Source organism: Pseudophryne corroboree, chromosome 8, assembly GCF_028390025.1.
Source record: "Pseudophryne corroboree isolate aPseCor3 chromosome 8, aPseCor3.hap2, whole genome shotgun sequence".
NCBI lineage: Eukaryota > Metazoa > Chordata > Amphibia > Anura > Myobatrachidae > Pseudophryne > Pseudophryne corroboree.
The window spans coordinates 100,581,321-100,596,501 of NC_086451.1; the positions used below are offsets into that span (position 1 = coordinate 100,581,321).

The 15,181-nt window shown below is 42.9% G+C and overlaps 1 protein-coding gene across 1 annotated transcript in view; it reads left to right on the forward strand.

The window, feature by feature from the left end:
• LOC134948686 (rab GTPase-activating protein 1) overlaps positions 1-15,181 on the forward strand; it is a 437,656-nt gene that overhangs the window by 415,649 nt on the left and 6,826 nt on the right. The window contains exons 20-21 of the mRNA XM_063936842.1: positions 1,841-1,912; positions 10,094-10,294. Coding sequence (XP_063792912.1) covers positions 1,841-1,912; positions 10,094-10,294 — 273 coding nt within the window. The remainder of the gene's footprint in view (positions 1-1,840; positions 1,913-10,093; positions 10,295-15,181) is intronic.

The following is a 15,181-nucleotide window of genomic DNA, read 5'->3' on the forward strand; positions in this document are numbered from 1 at the left end:
CATTTACTATTAACTATTCCACCTGGACAGAAATACAATTCAGGAATATCAAATGATTGACTGATCAAGAGAGAAAAAGATCAGCATAATAATGGAACATAAAAAGCTTTGTGTTTGTACCATCCAGTTATCAATATGTGAGCAGAACATTCTTCTTCATCCTTATTATCTTCATCCTTATTATCTTCATCCTTATTACTGGAAATCTCTGGCTGGCCAGATCCACACTGTGCGCATGACTTAAAGTGCCATAAACCTGAGCTGTTGCTGTCTACATAAACACATGTCCAGAAAGATTTACATACATATCTGCGGAATGTTCAGAATGCGGTAGCCAGATTACAGCATACATTCTAAGATTCCATCTTAAGAGGCCAACATTCAGCACCTCGCTGCTTCTATTTAGAGTATCTACTAATAATTAAATTACAGAAGGAGTTATTTATTTTCCCAGGGAGCCATATTTCCTGTAATTCACATTAAATGTAGACACCATATTTGCAAACTGAAAACCTAAGTTTGCTAAAATAATTGCCATTTTTTTTCCCCTTACTAGTAATTGCAGCCAGCTATTGTGACTGGTAACTGCTGGAGATTTGAGGCAGCACACACTTTAGAAACTAGGCTGAACAGTGGGTGTTTAGTTAGACCTGTCAGAATGAAACGTGTGTGGTGGATATTTACTGCATACAATTGCACTCTTAATAAGTAATAAGGAAAAGAATCTCTGCACTAGAGTGCGTGTAAAAAGCAAGTCATTACCTTTTGATATGAAATGGTAAGAACTTTAATGTGCTGCATTCATTATGCTAAAAACATGCAGATTGTGTTGAGTGCATTGCCAATTTCAGCAGTAGTTTTAAATAACAATCAAATGTATATCATTACCTTTAGCCCGTTATACCAGGGTTGTACTTTATAACTTGAAGACCCAAAGGACTCTTTCTTTACACAAACTAACTTTTGAGGAAGTGAGAATGAAGGCAGTGTGTTAGTGCCTTGAGGTTGTTACGCATGTATATCAGATCAGCCAATTAAACTGCAAAATCTAGGTGACAAACCAACTACGTTTGATACTGTGTGATGTCCTATTTTGACCACAGAGGAAGTACTCACTCCAAGGGGGGAATTAGGTTAGCTTGCTCGATATGGGCTCAGCTGTAACTGGCAAATATGGTAGAGCCACCTGTGCTGATTTCAGCTCATACTTACTAAGTTCACAAGCAGGAATAAATTGCAAAAGCCCTGTTTTCAGCTTGCGGTCAGCATGCAGCTAGGCTAATTGAATAGCTTTCCATACTTAACTTGCAAAAGCACACATGCCACAAGTTTCCGTCAAGATCCCCTTCCCCAAAAGAAGTAAAAAATTACCAGGAATCTTTTTACTTTTCAGTTTCAGGAGTATCTCATGAATATAAAACAGCCTCATGAATGTAAGTCAGGAAGTGCCTCACTGTTCTGATTCCTGCTAAATGGATAGGCTCTAATGTTTCATACTACAGAATGGATTTCTTGCCAGTTGTGGTCAGCTATACCCCTGGCACTAAGGATTATTTATCAAAGCTTGGAGAGATAATTGTGAGCGTTAAAGTACCAGCCAGTCAGCTTCTTCTTTATATTTTACAGGCTGTGTTTGAAAAATAACAGGAGCTGATTGGCTGGTACTTTATCTCTCATAATTTTATCTCTCTACAAGCTTTGATAAATACCCCCCTTAATCTTGGTTTCATTATAATTACTTAGTTATCAACTCAATTTGTGCATTGTCCAAACTGAAAGAGTGTATTAAGCATAAAGTCACGTGCCTTTAGTTACAGGCCAATCCTTTGTTCATTTGTAGATATGTTCCCAACTGAGCGACCGACTAGAAAAGCAGCAGTCTTCTAACAAAGCTGAAATTGAGAAAATCCGGGTAAGTTCAATGTTTTATTGAGCCACAAGATTACAATGTAAACATCACTTGTTGCCAGCATAGCTGGAATATTGTTGATATCAAAGTGAGATCTTTAGAACAATTGTCAAAGCTGATCCTGTGATAAAGCTGTGTCCCGTTATTTAGTTTCTGGACACCTGGTGTTTTCAGCTAGGAACACAAATGGTTCTGTTTCAAATAAATGTGAATATACAGATATGTCCTCCTACATCTTTGCTGCAGCCACGCCAAACAGCCCTTCTTGGTACGTCCTGTGAGACTGCTACTGTCGGGTGTCTTTCTTGACACTTTTTCTTTTTTTGACAAAAATGTATTTTAGATGGAACACAATGCGACTAGGACATACCAGTAGACTGTGCTGATTAATTTGATATGCAACACTTGTATATCGGTGCGTGACCGAGTCTGAATCTATATACAAATTGCTACGATGCATCCGCCATGGCTTTTTTCCGTACCAAGTTCTGTTGTGTTTCATATACACACTCAGTCGCACACAGAGATACAAGTGTCATATATTAAATTAAACTGCACAGTATCACGTTGTATTTTAAGACGCATTTTCGGCACCAAGATGCCCGACACTAGCATGGGACCTCTTGGCTCACTCCCACCAGGCATCCTGCTACGTGGTGTACTGAGGCTAGATGTATGAGGACACATCTGTATGGCTAAAATAAATAATTACTTCCTCTTTATTGATACCACAACCCCAAAAAAACTATTTTTTATGTATTTCGTGTTTTCCACCAGTAATTAGATACACTATGCTGTTTCATTATCAGCCAATTTAAATATTTAATGTCATCCTGACTATGTAGAACTTTCTCATCTCACATCTAACCTCTGACTAACAAAACCATTGATTTCATGTATCTATTGTATATCTTGTCTCATTCCATGAAGCTATACTTTTATGTAATGCTTTCTTACAGCATAAATCTAGAACGGCATATGCTCCGTAAGAGTTTGAACCTCTAAAAACTGTAATGATTCTATACTGTATTAACTGCTGGGTAGCACTTTTTACTGATCCTTAATAGATTAGAAGAGGAGAACAAGGGGATATTAAACGTCTGTACAGGGCTTCCAACGTGGCTGATAAAGGAGACTAATAATGGGGCACTTCAGTACTGTTTTGATCACTGATTGGATCAGCATCAGGGAATCACCACGCTGATGTATGGGCTGCATAAGAATGTAATCTGTTTTATTCTTTCCTGTAACACAGTTATGTTAGAAATGGAGCGCTCCATTATTAGTCTCCTCTCTTCCCTGTAACACAGTTAAGTTAGAAATGGAGTGCTCCATTATTAGTCTCCTCTCTTCCCTGTAACACAGTTATGTTAGAAATGAAGTGTCCCATTATTAGTCTCCTCTCTTCCCTGTAACAGTTATGTTAGAAATGGAGTGCCCCATTTTGTCTTACGTCCTAGAGGATACTGGGAATCTATTTAGTACCATGGGGTATAAACGGGTCCACTAGGAGCCTTGGGCACTTTAAGAATTTGATAGTGTGCGCTGTCTCCTCCCTCTATGCCCCTCCTACCAGTTTAGAAAATGTGCCTGGAGGAGCCGGTCACGTCGCATGGAAGCTCCTGAAGCATTATCTGCATTTATTTTATCTGTTTGTTATTTTCAGGCAGGACTGGATGGCACCAGCCTGCCTGCTTTGTGGGACTTGGGGGTGGGGAGGGGGGGGGGGGGATGGCCCAACCTCTTGAAGGGTTAATGGTCCTGTTTCCCGCTGACAGGACACTAAATATTCGCACGCCCCACCACGGTAATCGTACATTCCTGCAGCACGCCGCCATACCTAACAGAGCCAGGAGAAAGTAGAGTGGTGAGTACTAAGCCGGCGTCCCGGTTAGCGGGTCGCCGCTCATTGTGGCGGCATGAGGGTACAGACTCACAGCGTCTACGGGGACGGCGGAGTCTCGGGACTCCGTACACAGTGCGGACGCACCACTTCTGAGAAAGCGAACTGAGTCTAAGTACACTACGAGTGTACAAAGTATCCAGACTGGCATTACAGACTTAAAAGGCGACTGACTCCATTTTAAGCATTAAAAATTAACACAGACGCTGACTGACAGGGACGCGCAGCTCCTCCGGAGAGACTCCAGATTACCTCAGCGGTACCAAGGGGTCATAGCAGGGTGGGAGCGCTGACTAGTGTACTAAGTTCCCAATCTGGGCACTTAGTCTGCGACCAGTCTAAGCTTGGCATTAGCAGTAAGGGCGCTGTGTGCTGGCTCCATGCTATCTCTGTTTCTCTCTTGAAGGACTCTTTGTGGGTTAATTGTGCTTTTAACCTGTTCCTGTGTGTGTGTGTGTGTGTGTGTGTGTGTGTGTGTGTGTGTGTGTGTGTGTGTGTGTGTGTGTGCCGTCAGTGTCACAGTATGTCAGGCAAAGAATGTGTTTCTTGTAAGGCACAGTGTTCCTCTTCTCCAGGGGGTTCACTACAGTGTACTCAATGCAGTGCACACTCCCAGGCTAGCGGGGCAGAACCAGCTTGGCTGGATTCCGTTAGAAGAATGATCGCCAATATTTCCACTAAATTGTCCCGCAATGAGAAAGAGACGCAATACTTAAGACAATTGATGACTGAGTTTATGAACAGAGACTCGGTACACAAACCAGAGTCTCAGCCCCCTGCCATTTGTCCGCCAAAACGTCCTCTGGCCCATATCCTGCAGTTTGACTCTGATGATGAGGGGTCAGACATGAAGGAGGGGGGAGATGGATGCAGAGGTAGGGAAGGCTACTCTGTCACAGGGAATAGAGGCTCTTATAGAATCTATTAGAGAGGTTCTGCATATCCCTGATAAGGTAACAGAGGAGACTGGGGAATTTTATTTTAATGTAAAAAAGAGATCTTCTGCCACTTTTCCTGTGTTAAATACCCTGTTTGAAGAATTGCGGCCTAATCCAGATAGGAAATTTAAAATCCCTAAAAGGTTGATACCATCCTTTCCCTTTCCTCCTGAGGATAGACAAAAACGGGAAAATCCACTGATAGTAGATGCATCAGTATCCAGGCTGTCTCGAAAAATTTTTTGTTTGCTCCTGGTGCAGCCTCCCTAAAATATATGGCTGATTGTAGAATTGAGAATACACTCAAATCTTTGTATACAGCTGCTGGGGTGGCACAGAGACCCACTATAGCATGAGGGTGGATTACTAAGGCCATCGCAAAATGGTCGGGTAACCTAATTGAGGGGTTAGGTATCTTACCTAAGGGCAAGATTATTTTACTCCTGCAACATATACAGGACTCTGCCATAAAAGAAATAGGCTTGCTTAATGCATGCACCACTGCTATGGCAGTGTCAGCACGCAGAAGCTTATGGTTACGCCAGTGGACTGCTGACGCGGACTCCAGGAAAGGCGTGGAAGGCCTACCCTTCACAGGAGGGGCCTTATTTGGAGATGAACTAGACAAATGGATCTCCAAAGCTACTGCAGGTAAGTCCACGTATCTTCCTTCTGCAGCTCCCCCAGCCAGGAAGGCTTACTCAGGACCTGATCTACACTCCTTTCGGACTGCTAAGTTCAAGGGCAAAACCAGAGGTTCTTCTACAGCCACCAGAGGCGCTGGAGGTAAACCATGAAAACCCAGACACAGCAGGTTTCACAGGAACAGACCTCAAGTTCTGCTTCCTCAAAGCCTTCAGCATGACGGTGGGCCGCGATGCGTGGAAGACTGGCAGGTGGAAGCCCGACTAAAATTTTTCAGTCACATCTCGAATGCCAGGATCCCTGGGTCATAGACCTTATTTCCCAGGGCTACAGACTGGAGTTTCAGGAGTTCCCACCTCACAAATTCTTCAAATCAGTCTTACCAGTTTCACAGGAAGCAAGTAGAACCTTACAGGACGCAATTCAAAAACTGGTACAGACTCAGGTCATTGTTCCAGTTCCACCTCACCTGCAAAACAATGGATATTATTCCAACTTGTTTGTAGTACCGAAACCGGACGGTTCATTAAAGCCGATTTTGAACCTCAAGTCGTTAAACCCGTACTTACTAGTGTTCAAATTCAAGATGGAGTCTCTGAGATCGGTGATCTCAGGTCTGGAGGAAGGGGAATTCCTAGTATCTCTGGATATCAAGGACGTGTACCCTCACATTCTGATCTGGCCGCCTCATCAGGCTTATCTACGGTTTACACTGCAGGAATTCCACAACCAGTTCCAGGCCCTGCCATTTGGTCTCTCCACGCCACCGAGAGTGTTCACCAAAGTGATGGCAGAGATGATGTTTCTACTCCGCAAACAGGGAGTGAACATAATTCCATACCTGGACGATCTTCTGATAAAGGCACCGTCCAGGGTGCGGTTGATGGACAGTATTCGTCTCTCAACCACACTACTCCACTACTGGTGGATTCTGAACTTACCAAAATCTCACGTGGAACCGATGCAGAAACTTTCCTTTCTGGGAATGATACTAGACACGGAATCTCAGAGAGTGTACTTTCATGTGGAGAAGGATATGGAAATCCAGTCGATGGTTTGGGTTGTCCTGAAGCCAACTCAGATCTACGTGCATCTGTGCATTCGCCTTCTGGGGAAAATGGTGGCCTCTTACGAGGCGCTTCAGTACGGAAGGTTTCATGCAAGTCCCTTCCAGCTAGATCTACGGGACAAATGGTCCTGATCACATCTTCACATGCACCAGAGGATCTGTCTGTTGCCAAGAGCCAGGATCTCCTTTCTGTGGTGGCTACAGACTTTTCACCTCGTCGACGGTAAGAGGTTCGGGATTCAGAACTGGATTCTGCTAACCATGGACGCAAGTCTCAGAGGTTGGAGAGCAGTCACCCAGGGGGTGCAGTTTCAAGGAAAATGGTCAAGTCAGGAAGTCGCCCTTCCAATAAACATCCTGGAACTCAGGGCAATATACAACGCCCTTCAGCAGGCCTCATCCCTACTTCGGAATCGGGCCATTCAAGTCCAGTCGGAAAGTATAACAGCGGTAACGTAAATAAACCGACAGGGCGGAACGAAAAGCAGAGCAGCAATGTCAGAGGTGTCAAATATCCTCCTCTGGGTGGAAAAACACGCTGTGGCGTTGTCGAGGGTCTTCATTCCGGGAGTAGACAACTGGGAAGCAGACTTCCTCAGCAGACACGACCTGCACCTGGGGGAGTGGAGCCTTCACTCGGAAGTGTTCAGGTGCTTGACACGTCGGTGGGGATATCCACAAATCAACATGATGGCTTCTTGTCTCAACACGAAGCTCAAGCTGTATTGTTCCAGGTCGACAGACCCACAAGCAGTGGCGGTAGACCCTCTGACAACTCCGTGGGTCTACCAGATGGTGTACGTGTTTCCTTCACTTTCTCTGATCCCAATAATTCTAAAAAGAATAAGAAGGGAAAAGGTTCAAGCAATACTCCCATTGCTCCAGATGGGCCAAGAAGGGCCTGGTATGCGGACCTTCTGGAGATGCTCCTCGAAGATCCGTGGCCTCTGCCTCTTCGCGAGGATCTTCTGCAACAGGGCCCGTTCATCTATCAAGACTTACTGCGGCTATGTTTAACGGCATGGCGGTTGAACGGCTGATCCTAGCCAGGAGAGGGGTTCCTTACAAGGTCATCCCGATTATGATCAAAGCCATGAAAGGGGTAACGTCTAAACATTACCATGGTGTATGGAAGAAGTATGTCTCTTGGTGTGAGAACAGACAATATTCTGCGGTGGAATTTCATCTGGGACGTCTCCTGCTTTTTCTGCAGTCGGGAGTGGATGTGGTCCAGATTTCGGTTTTGGCTATTTTCTTTCAGAAACAATTGGTTTCTCTCCCTGAGGTCCAGACGTTCTTAAAAGGTGTTCTGCACATCCACCCTCCCTTTGTGCCTGCCACGACATCTTGGGATCTAAATTTGGTGCAGCAGTTCCTCCAATAGGACTGGTTTGAATCGTTACAGGAGGTTGACGTAAAGTACAGTACCTTACGTGGAAAACCGTCACACTATTGGCCTTGGCCTCAGCGAGACGTTTCTCGGAACTAGGGGCATTGTCTCACAAGAGTCCCTACTTAATTTTCCATGAAGGCAGAGCTGAACTCAGAACTTGTCAGCAATTTTTTCCCAAGGTGGTATCCGCTTTTCATATCAACAAACATATTGTGGTTCTGGCTGTGACGGACACCTCTGCTGCTTCAAAGTCTTTGATGTTGTGAGGGCTTTGAAGGTGTATGTAAAGAGAACAGCTCATCACAGAAAATCGGACTCGCTGTTCGTTCTCTATAATCCCAATAAAATTGGGTGTCCTGCTTCAAAGCAATCTATTGCACGCTGGATCAAGCTCACGATCCAGCATGCTTATTCCACGGCAGGATTGGCGGTTCCAAAATCTGTACAGGCCCACTCTACTAGGTCTGTGGGTTCGTCTTGGGCGGCTGCCCGGGGTGTCTTGGCTTTACAGCTCTGCCGAGCAGCTACCTGGTCAGGTTCAAACACATTTACAAAGTTCTAAAAGTTAGATACTTTGGCCTCTGAGGACCTTCAGTTTGGTCAATCAGTTCTGCAGGTACCTCAGCACTCTCCCACCCGGTTTGGGAGCTTTGGTACATCCCCATGGTACTAAATGGAACCCCAGTATCCTCTAGGACGTAAGAGAAAATAGGATTTTAATTACCTACCGGTAAATCCTTTTCTCGTAGTCCGTAGAGGATACAGGGTGCCCGCCTGGTGCTTCGTTTTTTCTGCATTGTAACTTGGTTAAAGTATTTTGGTTTGTTCAGCCGTTGCTGTTCATGTTTCAAGTTTGGTTAGTATGGCTTTCCTATTGTTCTGTGTGTGCTGGTTCATAATCTCAACACTTTTATCTATCCTTCTCTCAAAGTATGTCCGTCTCCTTGGGCACAGTTTCCTAGACTGAGTCTGGTAGGAGGGGCATAGAGGGAGGCAGTGCACACTATCAAATTCTTAAAGTGCCCAAGGCTCTTAGTGGACCCGTCTATACCCCATGGTACTAAATGGATTAACAGTATCCTCTACAGACTACGAGAAAAGGATTAACCTTTAGGTAATTAAAATCCTGTTATTAGTCTCCTCTCTTCCCTGTAACACAGTTTTGTTAGAAATGGAGTAACCCGTTATTAGTCTCTGTTACAGGGAAGAGAGGAGGCTAATAATGGGACACTCCATTCCTAACATAACTGTTACAGGGAAGAGAGGAGACTAATAATGGGGCACTCCATGTCTAACGTAACTTTGTTATAATGCTCTAAAATATATAGAATCCACAGTAGACATTAATATGATAAAACCTCTACAGGAGAGAATGTGGTCACAGATAACCACAGAGTACAATAAAAGGTGGAATAATCTGACTGATCTTGTGGATCAATGTGAATCCACAATAGTAGCATCAAAAGGCGAAATCTGACAAAACTCTTCAGTAATAGAGTAGAGAAATCAGATTCAAATAGAAGCTCAACACCCTGGCCACTCAATAACCAAAAGCAATTCATCAAATCATGTGGCTTGGCATATATCCTTATGTCAAAGGTCTCCTCTATAGTAATACATAAGTTTCCAGTGCAGAAGAAGAATTAAATTGGACTTGAAATTGTCCCTTCTCTATAGTAATACATAAGTTTCCAGTGCAGAAGAAGAATTAAATTGGACTTGAAATTGTCCCTTTTTTACATTTATTAATGTCCTATTTCAATGGGTCATTTCATACTGAATAAAACTTTCATATGTACTTTATCATACTATCACCCCCTGTAAAACAAAGTCACCACTGTGATCACTGAGATATCGGATTACTTTATTCATTTGAGATTTTATTAATCTCTGCAATAATTATTTGTTCACAAAGAGCTGCATCCTACACATCCATAAATAATACTCTGTCCGACCAAGCTGGTGATCATCTTTTTCTGCCCCGATTTTACTTTACAGTAGCAATTGTTAATTTTGAATGCTAGGAATATATATACGCATACACGCACACACACACACACACACACACACACACACACACACACACACACACACACACATATATATATATAATATATATATATATATATAGACACATATGTGTGTGTGTGTGTGTGTACATACATACATACATACATACATACATACACTGTATGGTCCTGATTGTCATCGTTTCCTGCTCTATTTCGCAACATAGCAAAAGGTTGATGGTTGCGAGCACTGCAGAGAGTTCTTCAACACAGAGGGCCGAGTGAAATTGGTCAGTGCCATCAAGGAGAACTCCACTGAAGAGGACACAGATGAGGAGAAGGAGAGTCTGAAGAACCAGCTACGAGAAATGGAGCTAGAATTGGCCCAGACCAAGCTTCAACTTGTAGAAGCAGAGTGTAAAATACAGGTAAACTATCAATAACGAGCTGGTACAGATCAGTGCGTCTCTCCTCTTTGTGATAAGCAGAATATTACTAGCTTCTAAATTGGGACTATTTGTGACATACAAATCGAGGTATGATAGCATGAGTAAGTCTATTACAAAATTATTTTATTACAAAGTCATTATTTGAATAATTATGTGAAAGACATTTAAGTAAATAATGCATATTATAATAACGCTGGGGAATGGCGAAAGTAATGGGGCGATATTATGGGAGGGTGGTTGTGTTCTGCCTTCAGATGAGACACTTAGGTTATGGTCAGGTAATTGATTGTTAATTAGAATTATATGTATAGTTTGCTTGGCTTTTGGAAGAGGACCATGAGGTCAGTATTGTTCTGATTCATTGAACATTAGCAGGCAAACCAAGTGGAGGGAATTTAATGAAATTTGTCTTTGGATGACGTAAAAAGGTCTTCCATATTCATATAGAAGTATATTCTCTTGTACCAGTCTGTGATGCAAAGGTGTTTGACGGATTACAGACACAATCCTGGATTACAGATATGCCCTCATACATCTTTGCTGCAGTCATGCCAAACAGCCCCTCATGGCACGCCAGCTCGCATGAGAATCTTCTAGTGTTATACTGATGCTATTTTTGCTGAAAATGCGTCTTACTCGCAATGCAACGTGACTAGGACATATGAGACTGTGCTGATTAATTTGATATAAGACACTTGTATGTCCGTGTGCGGCTGAATTTCTGAATCTGTACACAAAGTGCTACAATGTAGCAGCCGCAGCTATTTTCCAAGTTCTGTTCTGCTCCGTATACAGTCTCAGTCACACACAATATAAAAGGGTCATATATCAAATTAATCAGCAATGTCGTCTTGTGCTTCCTAGCCACATTGGACACATGTTCAGCACCCTCTTTTGAGTCAACCAGGAACATCAATCCCTAAGTGCTGGTGCATGATATTTACTTGGGGAAAGCAGAGTTATGTATTATTGAGGTTAATGGGGAGATCAGAGAGAATGTCTGTTTGTGTGTTCTGAGCTTCTTCCATGTCCTCAATGTTGGTTAATTTATTAACTTTGTTATTTAAGCAGGACGGGCCCAGTTACAGATTTCCCTTTTATACTGTGGCTTCAGTCGCATCATATGCGTGTGGTATCCTGGTGTGTGGTCCCGAGCGGGTCAGCCACGCTGAGCTTTAGTCTTACTCAAAATTTGCAACTTATTAGCAATAATAAACCAAATATAAGTGATAAAACTGTATTGCTGGCACACACAGACCACTACGGTATTTCTACATCTATGTGCGACCGAGACTGAATCTGGGGACTGAGATGCAGCAGCTATGGCGTTTCCTCATGCTAAGCTCCATTGTGCTTCATCTGCGACTTTGTATGTTTACAAATAAATTCCTGTGCAGGCGTGTGAAGTAACAGCCTAGGGCCTCTGGTACGCTCCGCGATGATTCGCTGTGTCTGCCATACGACTAAGATGCCATACGACTAAGTGTAAAGAAGAATACAGTACGCTGCTCCTCTTGGACAGCTCAGTGTGTTCGGTATCTTGTGAAGTACGACATAAAGATGCTCGGTGTATGAGGACACATCTGTATATGCTCCAGTATTGCTTGCAGTTCACCCTGCCAATCCCCTTCTCTGCATCTGTTGATTTTAACAAGGAAGGTGTATCGGCTATAGTGAACTAAATCCATTAATTTTATTGTGTTGTCTGGGACAGTTCCAACTCGATCAGAATTAATCAGGTCTGGGAGTATGTCCTAAAGGCACTTCACAATCAATATAGCAAGAAGTTGTTCAGTATGTCCAAATATAAGAGCGAGATTGGCCGGTAACTGGAGCAGTGGAAGAAATCTGCAGAGAGGAGGGCAGTGGCTGATATATTGTTGGTGCAGTTTCTCCTTAATGTCTTATAATAGGATACAGAGAACTTCTCAGGGCCTGGACATTTTGCATTTGGAGAAAATTATGTGGCGAACACTAAGGGGTTTATTTACTAAAAGTTGATTTTTATCAATCGATGCTGAAACACTTTACGAACAGATGATTATTGATATTTAATAGTTATTAAATGTGTGTTTTAGCCCTGGAACATCGATTTAGATCGATCAGCTATTTTCTCTGTTGTATAATGGAATGCATCCTGTTCATTAGTCAGGGCATTCTGCACCCAGTCTGCCCAGTTCACTGACCCATTGGCATTACCAGCTAGTACTTGTTACTGACACATTATTTGGTAAGAGCAACCTTGGCTTATGCACGTTATTATTTTGACCCCATATGTACGTTTTGCAAGTTACTGTAGTAGTCCTGGCTTAGTGGGGAAAGGGCAGCCTGCAATCACATTATTATTGTTGAGATGTAAGGATCCGCTGTTCTCTGCAACACTGGTCATCGGGGGAAAGCAGGACATGCATAAAATAAGGACATTCAAGGCACATAATATGCAGAAAGGAAACAAAGTGTAGGGAGGGCCCTGCTCACGTGATGGCTTATATTTAAGCTGAAAGATGCCACAGACGAAACGCGGAGCTAATTTGGCTCAGCGTGTAGACCGGGATAGTTGAGAGGGCATCAGTGTGTGTATTCTAGATAAAAGCAGGGGAAGCTAGAATAAAGAGATCTGGTTTTCTGAAAGCTTTAAAGACTATGGGAGGCTCTGATCAGTCATTGTAGGGAATTCCATACGAAGGGGTGGTGCTGTTTAGAGCATTATAGTATATTGTAAATAATATTTATTGGCTCCTGGAGGGCACCACGAGCCAGTGTTAGGTTCTGTAGACTGGTGCAGCAACATGGTGAGAAAGGAATGATCACTGTTGCTGCAGCAATTACAATGGATTTAAGCAGGAATATATGGTTGAGGGAACACCAGATAGAGGTGGTTGCAGTATTCTGGCTGGGAAATGAGCAGAGAATAGCACCTTGAACATGATCTGGTAGTTTATCGAGGTGGAGGCAATAGGACTGGGAGTGAGACTAAAGAATAAAGCAGTGTCCGGAGTCTGGTATGCTACTAAGGTATTGGGTTTAGGAGAATGAGGAAAGTGTTGGGTTACTGAAGGTGTGGGAGAGTGGATGGGATGGACAGGTTGCAGTTTAGCTAGTTTTGGGACATCCATGTGAAGTTAGCCGAAAGCTGCTTACAGTCTTGTAATATTAAAGACTGAAACTAGATCTGTAAGAGAAGAAATAAATAATGTACAGCTTGTTATAGAACTGGTTCTATAGAAAATTCTTACATGTAGGAACTTTTACCACAATAACCAAACCTTCCTTCTCATTACGCATTAGCTGTTTGTGTGCTAACTCATCAGCTGTTGCACAGAGGTGTACTGTAAGCTTTAGGAATCAGGGATAGCCAACCCTGGTCCTCGAGACCTACCAACAGTCCACGTTTTCCAGACCACCTAGCAGGTGCACTGGTGTATTCATTACTCACTGACACATTTAAAAAGATCCACAGGTGGAGGTAATTACTTCACTTGTGATTCTGTGAGGAGACCTGGAAAACATTAACTGTTGGTAGCTCTCGAGGACCAGGTTTGGCTACCCCTGCTTTAGGTCATACCTAAGTGAGTTGTAAGTTATACACTATCATTGTTTGCAGAATCTATGAAGTGGCAATTAGCTAATCGTTGCAATAGAATAGTTTAGCATATATCTTAACACGTGCTGACTGTTTCTATATTGTGTTTCTGTTTAATATACAGAGAGAAGTATACTGAACCATAAACACACTCCAAATGGTTACTCTGTATGATAAGCAGGCTCTAATACTAGCCAGTGTCTCACCAGACATTGACCTCACCGAACTTCACTGGAGTATACATACCAATTACTATAATATTGAAGACTATATATACCTTATTAATGTAATCCACCATACACACTAACAGTTTGTTACACAACATAATACAAAGGGGTAAAAGACAGGGGAGGAGATGTAGTTTTGGGTGTCATCAGCATAAATGTGATGCTCTGGTGGAATTCGCCCTTATGCAAAGAGGTCTACCATGAGTAAAGCTAAGAAACACGCCTTGTGGAACCCTGCAGGTAATGAGAATGAAGCACAGTATATGCCAGAGATAGAGACACTAAAAGGGAATGAATTGTGTCACATAAATAATTGAGTGAAGGGTGATCAGCAATGTCAAAAGCAGCAGAGAGGTTTATTTTATTAACAGTTTCTTATAGCGCAGTAAATTCTGTTGCACTTTACAACTGGAAACAGTGATAACATAAAACAAAACAATTGCAAACAACAGTGAAAAACAAGACTGGCTAACAGACGGTCATATAGGTAGGAAGGCTCTGCTCGCAAGCTTACAATCTAAAGGGAGGCGGAGTATGGAGAAGTGACTTTCCTGAAAGGAAATCACTGATTTTGTGCAGTCCCAATGAAATGTTGTGGGTGACTGCAGAATGGAGTGAGAGGAGAGAAAGTGAGATACCACCAGTAGTTTGAAGGAAATGGGAGGAGAGAAATATGGTGTTATTGGAGGGAGAGACTGAAGTGTTCATTTGGGGGTATTGAGAGGAGTGTGAGTTTAAAGGAGGACAGAAATGTGCCAGTAGTGACGGGTTGAGGAAGAATGGGTGAGAGAAGACAAATGTTGGTGGGGAGTAGGGATGAGGATGCACTTCTAGGATCGAATGAGCACAGAGAATTTGCTACTTGAGACAGTGAACGGTGATTGGAATTCTGAATGTAGTAGATGGCGAGTTGGTTGTGTGGGATTTGGAATGAAAATAGATCTGGTCAAATGGTGTCTTAAGTAGGTAGCAAAGTTACAGTATGGACTGTCAGAAAAAGTGAGTTTAAATTTGCAACGAGGTGTAAAGGGGCCTTCACACTGAGCGATGTGTTTG